This window comes from Mercenaria mercenaria, chromosome 17 (genome assembly GCF_021730395.1).
Source record: "Mercenaria mercenaria strain notata chromosome 17, MADL_Memer_1, whole genome shotgun sequence".
In the NCBI taxonomy this organism is placed as follows: Eukaryota; Metazoa; Mollusca; class Bivalvia; order Venerida; family Veneridae; genus Mercenaria; species Mercenaria mercenaria.
The window spans coordinates 27,030,729-27,042,506 of NC_069377.1; the positions used below are offsets into that span (position 1 = coordinate 27,030,729).

At 35.6% G+C, this 11,778-nt stretch overlaps 1 protein-coding gene across 1 annotated transcript; it reads left to right on the top strand.

The window, feature by feature from the left end:
• The first annotated feature begins 2,554 nt into the window (after nucleotides 1-2,554).
• LOC123535881 (protein mab-21-like 3) lies at nucleotides 2,555-11,444 on the top strand. The gene is made up of 4 exons (XM_053529312.1): nucleotides 2,555-2,627; nucleotides 9,418-9,912; nucleotides 10,452-10,683; nucleotides 11,046-11,444. Exons 2-4 carry the CDS (start codon nucleotides 9,610-9,612, stop codon nucleotides 11,423-11,425), a joined length of 915 nt encoding a protein of 304 aa, XP_053385287.1. The 5' UTR covers nucleotides 2,555-2,627; nucleotides 9,418-9,609; the 3' UTR covers nucleotides 11,426-11,444.
• Nucleotides 11,445-11,778: the final 334 nt, after the last annotated feature.

An 11,778-nucleotide genomic window follows, 5' to 3' on the forward strand; every position in this document is an offset into this window, starting at 1 on the left:
TTGCTAAATATGGACTACAGGGTCTTATAAATGACATATATTTTTAATGGATTTGAAGAAAGCATACAAATACATGATAACTATATGCTTTATCTCATTTTAGTTGATTTCAACTGAATCGAAGGAAGGTGTCCTGACAGCTTACGAAAAAGTCCAAAAACTGGCATCTGCTATCTTAAGTGGTGTGAAGATAATGAAATCAATGTAATACTTTTCCCACATACGAAATACCTTGCATGCAGTTGCTTTTACTTCGTATTTGTGATTACTTTAAGAAGTACATACAGACAAAAAAAATCTCTTTCGATCTTTTCAGATCGCTCCGCACGACAATTATGTCGAGTTAGTGGTACTGTTTAGTTCTTTAACTGTTGGTATCGTTGTTTTGTAAACAGTTAAGCGGAAGTCAATGGCATACCCTTTTATAAGAGGCATAACCCTATGAGTTAGATGCGTGCCATTTTAAGTTATGGGCGTTCTACTTTAAGGTGGCAGGGGAGCGGTTTCGTAGTTTTGGCCCCTTCGATTTTCTGTATAAACAGGACAGAGTAGATATAAAGGCATATCTATCTTACTGGTTATTTATCATTTTTAATTCTTTAATATATCTGGGGAATGTGGAACGGTTAATGATTCTACATGGCGGGTGTTTTAAAATTCCTAGCTCCGTATTTCTGGTTGTGGCTAAAACATAAATATCAGAAGAAAAAGTCGGCCAGACACGCGGCTGTCATCCATCCACTTTTTTTTTCAAGTGAAAATTAGGGAAATAAAGTGGTGGTAGGCAGACACATTCCACACCACCCTGGTATGCATCTATGTTCGAACTATAGATATATGCTACGAAATTGTATCAAAAATAGAAATGGTTGAATGGCAGAGTTCAAAGTGAGGCCCGGTTAGGCTATTTTTGGCCTATAAAATTTGGATGCTTTGGCCGATTTTCACTACATCTGGCGTGGAAAACGACAGGTTCATAGGACCGGAGAGGCGTCTTTATGTAGTATATAGTATTTGCAATGGTCCGTAGTAGTTTCAAAGAAAAAAAGGAAAAACGAGATTTCTATGGATATTTCAACACTGGTACCCACACGTCAATGTGGAATTCGCAAATATGCACTCCCCTGCCACCTTAAATAAGAGGAGAATTATATATATATAGGAAAATATATACTCAACAGTTATATATTGTATATATTGTCGTCAGACTTTTCATCGATGACTGCAATGTTGTCAAGCTTTCCATTGATGCCTTATAAACAAGCATTCCGCGGCTAAGAAACATGCGAAATTACTACTGAACTCAGAACATTGGAGTCATTCATTTTCTCCTGTGATTCATGTTAGGAAGACACTAGTTACTTTGGCGGAATATAGTACTGGTACGAGAACCGCCTAACAATTCCTAAATAAACGCGAAACATATGCTTGATGTGAGTTAGGCATTTAGTGGCGGCATATTTCCTTTTCATCACAGTTATAATTGGAACGCGATACACTAAACATTGGATACAGGTAGATTAGGATCCTGATATTTTGCGCTAGAGGTACAATTATGTGATCTAATTTCCAGTAGTGAACAATGTCTATATACTTAAATCGCATCATATGTTAAAATAAAAATCTTTTGAATACCCATGTAGGCCTATATAATATTGTATTTTCTAAGCTTACTGGTTAATCAAGTTACCAAAATGAGCACAACACTTGCACTTGGCAGACTTTTCGGTTTACTCTAAATAGATTATATGGTTTTTATCTGTCAGCACTTTAGACTTCAAAGTACACTTTGGCCTGTTATTTTATTTTTTTTTTGTCAGAAGACTAGATTAAATTCCGTCCTTATACATGTATGTGTATTCAGGCTTACTACATTATTACGTGTTGAACACATGCATATTCGTAATTGTCAAAGTCCGTTAAAATGTTATTCTAACACGATTCGATTCATTTTCCTATTAAACAAAGAAGGCAGAAAACAGTGAATTGTTAAACAACAAATCACTGTTCTGACGTCACAATTATAAAGTCATTGCGTCAAACGGCATAGCGGCGCGCTGGAAAAGAAACCGATTGAAAACGGGCAAATATTTAATGGATGTCGTCAAGGATGTGCTTAAAAATCCTTTGTAACGTGTTATAATCGAAATAATATATCTCTTTTAGTGATTTGCTCTTGAATAAATCATTGTTTGTCGTTCAGATGCGTATTATTATATCACTCGGGCTGCGCCCTCGTGATATAATTCCTTCGTATCTGACCTCCAAACAATGGTTTATTCAACGACAAATCACTGGATGAGATATATTATTTCTTAAATAAAACTGAAGACGATCAAAAATAAAAAATCTGGCAAAATCAAAATTGATTTTGTACACCAAAAAAGACGAAAATAAATAAACAAATAGATTTAGGTAAATCATTATCTGAAGTGCCTTCTTCAAACGGTAGTCATCTTATTTGCTTTTTGCAAAGAGACCCTGTGAAATAAAAGAAGGTTATCAGTGCATTTAAGCCACTTTAACTGAAATCTTGTTGATTTAATGATAACGTTTGGGGAAATCCATTCAATGTTTAATGCAAATGCCAACTCTGTGTGTAATGGTGGAATAAGGAAAACATATCGGTGAGTAATATATATATTATGCATACAAATGTTACCAAGAGACTTAAGTGCAAAAACTTGAATAATAGAATTTAAACTACATTATCTAAGAATGTGTTGATAGTTGCACTGTCGCCAAATACAACAGATTGAGGCTGCACTAGTTCTTGCCAATATTATGTCTAAAAGCAAACACATTTAAAAGGGAACCTCAGTTGCCGTGAAATGCTTTAACCAATTTGAACTTTTCATGCAATATACTTAATGTATATAAATTATGGCAATAGAAAATGTTCTGATGAGTCTCGTCTTGAGGGAATAAGCAGTAGGTGAGCATTATGTTTTCGTGGCATTAGTTCAACGGCCAAGGACACAGCATACCTGGCCGCAGTTTCACGAAAAATATTAAGTTATTGCTTAGCTAAGTCTGTTATTTCAAGTGCTTGTTTTTGCCCTTTATACGTCTTCAATGTTGACTTTTTCATCTGTATCAGAATCGTATATAACTATTTCATAGATCAAAACACAACAATTCTGAATTTCACAGAAAGCATAGAAGTATAGAAATTAAAAATATACTGCAGAAAATACTTAAGTTCGTTATATAGTACTTAAATAGACATATCATAGATAATAGATAGATAGATACTTTTATTTCCTCCTCGAGGGAGAGCAGAACATATTTACAATATATATGATAAAGATATACATGTACAATGAACATGTTCAATACAATTTTACAAACATGTACAAAATATACAGATAAAATCAACACTCATGTAACTATTTCAAGTTACTTAAGATGTTTACAAAAACTATCCAAACGTGTGCAGATATCTTAAATATCAAGTGTTTCAATAACCGCTATTGAGATAATACGAACATGATCTTACAGTAACGAAAAGCAAGAGCAAGTTATGTCAAGCGGTACATATTCACTCCAATTACTTTTATATAAACAGATTAATAATACAAGTAGTATTATTATGCTATGCAAATATGTAATTGTAGCAATAAGCATACCGACAACCTCGAATTACCAGTATTGAAATATCATCATGAGAACAAGATCTTACCGAAACGAAAAGCAAGAGCAAGTTATGATACAATTTTCAGCTGAACATTTTCATTAACAGTAATATTATATGAACAGATAAAGCAAAAACTTATGCGCATTTCCTGATAAACAGAACAAACCAGAGGCAAGTTCACAGACTTGTCGGGTCTCACTTAATCTCATATATTGAAAAAAAAAAAAAACACTTCATAACCAAAGAACTGGATAATACTTCGGAACAGTGATTTTCCGAGTTCTCTTTTTTTAAAGCAGTGGTGTATTTTATTAAGTACAATGTTATCGGTACAGCAGTTACACTTATTACATATTTCTGTTCTCCCATTTGAGCACAAACGACTTAGACAATTAATAGCTGTTATGCAGACAGGCTTTAGGGATGGCTGGTCAAGGCATAGCCTCCATATTATGCAAGGTTTCTCAGTCTTGAATATATATTCAAAAATAGCTCTCTCCACAACTCGCTCAATCCTAACTTTTCGGTTATTATAATGGAGATTATGGACACTTGTCTTACACTTTGTGCACCAAACATGTTTCGACGGAAAACCCACCAGATGCCAGAAAAGTGGTAAGACAATCCATCAGGCTATAATTATTCAAAAGTCTGTACAAGTCTGGAACAAAGCCTTGGGTTTGACGATCCGTGTTCAAATATCTGGTCAGTCTATGAATGAGAAGCCGCTTGGCAATATATTTTTCAGGCAGTCGGCAAATGTGACCAAAGAACTGTAACTTTTTTTATATCAACAATTGATTCAATGGAATATACACCGAGTGCTCCAAGAGCAATATCGTTGGAAGAATATATCGACAGTCCCTGCAATCGTTTCAAACAAAGTCGATGCCTTCTCTCTAGTCTGAGTATATATGTCTGGCATAGAGAATTCCACATTTCATACCCGTAGAGAGCCTTTGGAATTACTACCGAGTTATATATTGTCAACATTATTAAAGGGTTAAAGGGTTAAGCCCCCCTGGACGAAGTCCACAGTTTAAAAGGCTAAAAAACGTTTGGCGTAATTTTAAATCTGCATCGTGAAATGATTCTTAAATGTTTATAATGAGATCCAGCTGGAATGGCCTCAGTTCCCATGGATAGACCGCTTATTTCTTTATCACAGAGCCATTATATGTTACTACGCAGCATTTGGAAGCATTATATAGATAACGCCATTTCAAAGAATAATTGTAACATATATGCATCATGCCCTGGAGACCAGATTTAGAATACGAAATCAAAACCATGTCATCTGACACTGTTGGAGAGCTCACATGAGTATTATATAAACAAATACCAAGTCCACTAGATTCCAATTCATTGATAAGGTCATGTAAAGTAGACAAAGTGTCGGAGAAGTTATCCCCCTTGTCTGGTTCCCTGAAGTACGTCAAAAAACTGGGAAACCGAACCATTTATGCGAACACAACTTTCATTTTATCGTACATGCTGACAAAGGAGAGAAATATATTGTCATCAATTGAACAATTGTACAGTTTCCAAAGCAGACCTTGATGCCAAACTCTGTCAAACGCCTGTTTTGCGTCAAGAAAACAAATATACACTTCACTACCATGTTCCTTACTGTAGAGTATGCTTTCTTTCAGAAAAAATAAAGTCATTAGACAACCTAGCCGTTCCTGAAATCCACCTTATTGTACATTTAGTTTTGATACTATTTTGTCTTTACACCTGTCCAAAAGAATAAGTTCGTATATTTTCAAGACTACAGGTGTTAGTGTTATTGCTCTATAGTTGTTGGGATCGTCTTTACGTTTGCTTCCGCCCTTGTGTACCGTTACTATCACCCCCTTTCTGATGTTGCTAGGGATATATCCAAATGTAAGCATTCCTGAATAAAGTAAGGACAAAACTTTAGTTATAAATTGACCACCATAAATAAAATGTTCGTAGTAATTCAAATCAGTACCACAGGCTTTGTTCTTTTTGTCAAGGCTTTAGAGACATCCTCAGGGCTGACAGCAGCAGAATTTGAAAGCACTGAGTTTGTAACGGCTTCGTTCAATTTTATATCAATATGATGTTTCCATTGCTGATCAAAGCGAATACTTTCCGAGTGGCTATATAATTGCTGGAAATAATCTTTCCACTGTTCCTTTATTGATATCTGATCCCGGTATACTGTTCCATTGAATATCATTTCCGCACCAGGTCTCGAGTTAGAGCTTTTCCTTTTAGAATTAACAAGTTTCCAAAACTGATTTTTATCTAGTTCGGCTGTTTCATTAATTTATTCGTCAGCGTCTTTCAAGAATTTAGCAACGTAGTATCTGTGAATATTCCTGAATTCAGCTTTTGCCGACTTATAGAGATGTAAAGCAGTGTTGTCTGTGCTCCTGGGCCTGCCTTCTCTGCACCAATTGGAACGCCTGTCTTTCATATAGCTATGAAATCTAGATAGATGTTCATTCCAGTACGGTTTCAAATGATGCTTAAAACGGGATTTTGGGAAAGCAGGCTTTCATAACAACATACTCTGTTATCAAAGTACAGCATTCGTCAATCTCACTTATATTGCACAAATGTGTATTAAGTAAGTCATCAGTAAAACCTGTTTTAATGCAGTTTTGTAATCTGTTAACCTTTTTCCAGCAAATATTAGAGTTTTCAGTGAATATGTCCTCCATCGTGCATGTAATATCCACATTAATTGAGCAAACTATAGGTCTGTGTCTGGACACATTTAAGCATTCATCATCACTAACTTCACAGTCGCTTAACTAATCCAGTTTCTCAGCAGGTAACAGGATGTAATCAATACATGATGAGTAGCGATCCCCGTACGCTACAAACGTATTTCTTGCACCCCTGCATGACCTCAGGGAGTTCACTGGTACAAGATTACACCGTATTATAAACTCAGTAAGATAAGCACTTCGTCCATCTGTTACATGATTTGACATAAATGTAGAGTTGAAATCACCTAGGTAGATAACTGTTCCGAAGTTACTATACATGTTCCATAAATCAAACAATTTATCAATATATTCTCTATAATTAACAATTGGATGATTGCTACAAGGAAGATACACTTGTAAAAAATATATAAACTGAGACTGATTAATCTGAAACTGAATTCCTATAACTCTATCATCGTCAATGTCTAACGGAGTTATACAGTGACTGTATTTATCCTTCCATAATATAGCTATACCACCTTTACCAACAGTCCTGTTACTAGGTAAAATAAGGCTTTTATCGGACACTGCATGACTTTTGTAAATATTATCAATGGAATTGAGAAAGTGCAAGTTATAATTTTGTAACCAGTGTTCTGATATACCACAGATATCAACATTATGTTTTGTCTAAATATAAGCGAGATAAGAGCTAATCGACATGATACCAGTTACGTTCCACGTCTGACTCAATAGATTAAGAGACAATGGTTTCTAACACAACACAACTTGCTAATCAACATCTGGATTAAGGCACTCGTACCTATTCTCATGATAAAACGAGAAACAAGAATTTGCACAAAACATGTTTTTATCAGATTTATCACTCCTATTATTATGGGCGTTTTGTTGCTCCCGTACTGGGGATTTGCTGGTTTGCCCTTGGGCCAGAATCCTTTTTTCTCAATCAAGTACATGTTTTCATTTGGTTCAATATTGACCCGGATTACAGCATTACCAGGAGAACGTTTAGACGGGAAAATGCACACCATCGTAACCTTAGGTCCTCTTTTAAATATGTAATCGGTCAGTAACGGCACGGTCATTGATGTTTTAAATCCCCCAACAAAGAACCGTTTTGATCGCGTTAAAATCGTCCACCTTTTGATCGCAATTAGCACCATCAAGACCAATATTACACGAGTCACGGTCTGTGATTCGGACCGTGATACCATTAACCCGTGGGAACTTGGGAGTACCAATATCAGAATGAATATCTGCGAATGTAATATTTGCTTTTTGTTTGTTTGACCTGTATGACTTCTTATTGTTCATATATGAAGACCTTGACAAAATAATGGCGTTTTACAAAAGAGTTCGAATTGTCCTGTGCAATTCTAAATAAATACTGCATTTTTCGTAGATATAAAATTGTACAGATATCAGACACTTTCAAATATTACTTTAAGTTTATGCAAGTGGTCGAAATTAATCCGCAAGTACACTATATAGTTTTATAAATTTTATAAATTTACAAACTATTGTTTCTTTAAGAAGATAAAAAGTTGGATTAGAATGCTACGCCCAAAATATCTTTTTAAGATATTAAGCAAGGACTAGTAAGCTACGTTTGGTAGGTTACCATCCTTGCCAAAAAGCGTCAAAGTGCCAAAACATATGGGTCAAAATTTAGAACACAAAATTGTTCGTTTAGTTGGGTTTAACGTCGCAACAACATAATTTTAGGGCATACGGTAACTTTCCAGCTTTAATGAAGATGCCCCTCCGTGCATTACTGAATCACAGTCAGGTACCTGGGTACATCCACTGGCCTTCCGTAAGCAAAGTGGTTTCCTGTCTTGAAAAATGCAACGACTCGAGTGAGGCTCAACCCACATCACTGAAGGGCAAGTGATTTGAAATCAGCGACCTTGACCACTCGGCCATGGAAGCCTCTGGACATAGAGTTACTAGCGAAATCAATACTTATATATGTATACATATTTCTTAACGAAACTCGGCGTTGGAGTAAAAAGGGGTTGAACACCAAACATTTGTATCATTAAGTCAGAAACAAGAAAAAAGTCAATCATATGGTATTCTTAAAAAGAATGGACCGCGCCATGAGAAAATCAACATAGTGTGTTTGCGACCGGCATGGATCCAAACTAGCCTGCGCATCCGCGCAGTCTGGTCAGGATCCATGCTGTTCGCTTTCAAAACCAGTTGTAATCAGAGAAACCGTTGCAGTCAGAGAAACCGTTTGTGAAAAGCATAGATCCTGACCAATCTGCGCGGATGCGCAGGCTGGTCTGGATCCATGCTAGTCGCAAACGCACTATATTGGTTTTCTCATGGTGCGGCTCGAATGTATATTTACACTTTTATTGCAGACCGGTGGGATACTTGCTTTTATCAGTATTTGCTCGAAATTCATAAACAGTAACAGTAATTATTAATAAAATCCTTTTTGAACTGCCTTATTATGTAATGCATACATGTGAATCAAGAAGTGATATTAATATTGCATTTAAGTGATTTTAGATAATTTGCAACACACTAATTAAAATCTAAAGGAAGATGCACTGAAAATATCAGATAATTTTAACAGTTTGGCTTGGTTTTCTTTTGAGAACGCTTTCTGTATTGCAAAAGTCACTAAAAATTATAAAGCATCAATAAAACTTTATGTTGGAAATAGATAAAGCTTCTGACATTAACCCTAGTAATACAAGCGGCATAATATGTGCCATGCCATGAGAAAACCAACTTAGTGGGTTTGCGACCAGCATGGATCCAGACCAGCCTGCGCATCCGCGCAGTCTGATCAGGATCCATGCTGTTCGCTAACAGTTTCTCTAATTACAATAGGCTTTGAAAGTGAACAGCATGGATCCTGACCAGACAGCGCGGATGCGCAGGCTGGTCTGGATCTATGCTGGTCGCAAAGCCACTATGTTGGTTTTCTCATGGCACGGCTCATATGTGCTTTATAATATCAGATCTCACTTAAAAATGCGTCTGTTGGGCTACGTCGCGAAGTATTTTGTAGTTTTTATTTTTTATTAACTTATTTATTTATTATTTGTTTTGCAGGTTATTAGTAAACGTTTTAGATGATGTACACTTGAAGAAAAGAACGGAAACTAAAAACAGTTCAAATAATCTCAGTGGGTGTTGTCTTGAAAAAGTAAAGCAGGAAAAACCCTTGCTAAGAACTTCATACCTTTATACACGTGCTTATTACATTGAAAGAACATAACTTACCACAGAAGATATGAAAAGAAAATGACAAACCGGGAATCCTTAAAATCAGTTCGAAAGAAGGTCAAAAAAGGTATCATTGATAAAGACGTACAGAAGTACGTTGGTAAAAGACTAAAAAAAGTCTTTGAGAATAAAAAGAATAGAGGACGATTTTCCATCAATCTTACTGCAGAAGGCTCTGCTGCTGTCGGTGTGCAAGTACGAAAGTCAAGCGACTTGGACTTTAGTGTTAAAATCCTAATCAGCAAAACTGAACTGTCAGGTGAAGCTTTAAAGCACGTGTTCAAGGAAGATGATAAAGATTATACACACAAAAAAGAAACCGTAAGTAGCGGCGCTAGTTGGAAAGGGTGTAAATCTAAATATTTAATGGACAGACATTCATTTCCGCTTTGATTTAAATACAGTATTAAACAATTGATCTTTTTATTTCTAAACATACTTTTTTCAATCTTTTTCTTTTGTTACGTGACAAGAAAACATTTCATTTCCATATTTGCGCATTTATATACTTTTTTTTGTTTCTTTTTTTGTTTCTGTTTTAATCAAATTAAATCGTACTAGCTTTGTTAAAGCCCAAGAGCCGTCGTCTAAGGTTAGAGTCGTAGGTCGAGAATATAAAATGCGTGAATCCTGCATTGACCCTGATTTCTCGTAACGGCCCGGAGATGTTCATATTTTCCCTGTGACCCTATATATGTGTATGACTTGCAAACTTACAGTAAGGTATTGTTAAATATTTCATCGCTGAATAGATTATCTACGTTACCGCTGTATTTGTGACAACATAATTTTCGGGTTTTTTTTCTGAATCAGACATGGCATAATATAAGTCACGACACATGGTCCTTTTCATATTCCAGATAGTGTCAAAGTATGTGTTTCTCGAAAAACGATACTATCCAAAAAAGAACAGAAAATTAAAAAGAAAACGTCATCCGCCAGACATTCCAAAATGGTATAGAGCCGTTAGTATCGGTGAGGCCGATGCTGCTAGATTTCCAGCCTGCTGTAACAGAGAGAGAGACAAAAACTGGCTTTTACCGTATCTACTTCTCTTCGACTTTCGTCAATTTATCCAAAATGCTATATCTGGTAAGTTTCAAAATTGTGTTAATAATTACACTTTTTGTTTCTTCTGTTATTTTGTTATCTATTACAGTGTGCATGTAAGAGGAATATATGAATTGAAATCAGATATACAGTACATTTTTTGAACTTATCATTTTTGTTAATTGAAAATTTCTAAACGGCAAAAAGACGATTATATATTTTTCAGACTGAAAATAACTTGAGGAGTTTTAAGCAAAGCGTGATGTTTAATGCCACCTTTCATTGTTAACCATCCAGCTATGTGCATAAATTAAAATACATGTGTATTTTTGAATATTTACATGGAGTAACAAAGAAAGTAGAGGCGTACAATAATTATGTACGTAGTATTTTACTTTTTCCAGAATATAACGATGTGTCTTTAAAACGGGGAGCAAGGGGTCCAGCTGTAACACTGACAATCAAACTCGGAGGTAGACCAAAGATTTCCGTAGATATTACACTCAAACTGACCTTGTCACATCGAACACTAAAAATCAAGAACTTCCCGTGGCCAAGGGACGATACAAGGAATTGGTTGACGAAAGAGAAGATAAACAAAGTTACTTGTAAGCGGATAATTTTAGTACCGAAGGGAGACAAATATTGGAAAATATCATTTGCAAACTGTGAAAACGAAATACTTAAAGATATCGATACTGATAATACATGTCGGAAGAGATGCCTTAGAAAAATGAAAAAGAAATTCATGCTGTGGAAAACAAAGTCAACAAACCAAATTTGAAGGTCTTTCAACGTACCTTCTGAAGGTAAATTGTTTGTAAATTGACTCAATAATTTCTTAGCCACATCGTTGAAATAAATTTTACTCAATGGATATTGAGAAAGCGTTTGCCATCATGTTTTTAATGTCTGAATAAATTATTTATTCAGAATATGCCCACGCTCCATCTCTGCTTTGATTCATGAAGTGATTATCACTGTCATTATGTGTACGTTCTCTTTTTTCAGACAACACTTTTATGGATGTGTGAACAGTTCCCAAAAGACAAGGACTGGTCTAAAGCAAAACTACACGATTGTTACAGAAACTTTCTGCATCTGTTCGCATATCGTCTAAGGAAGAAAAACATAGGC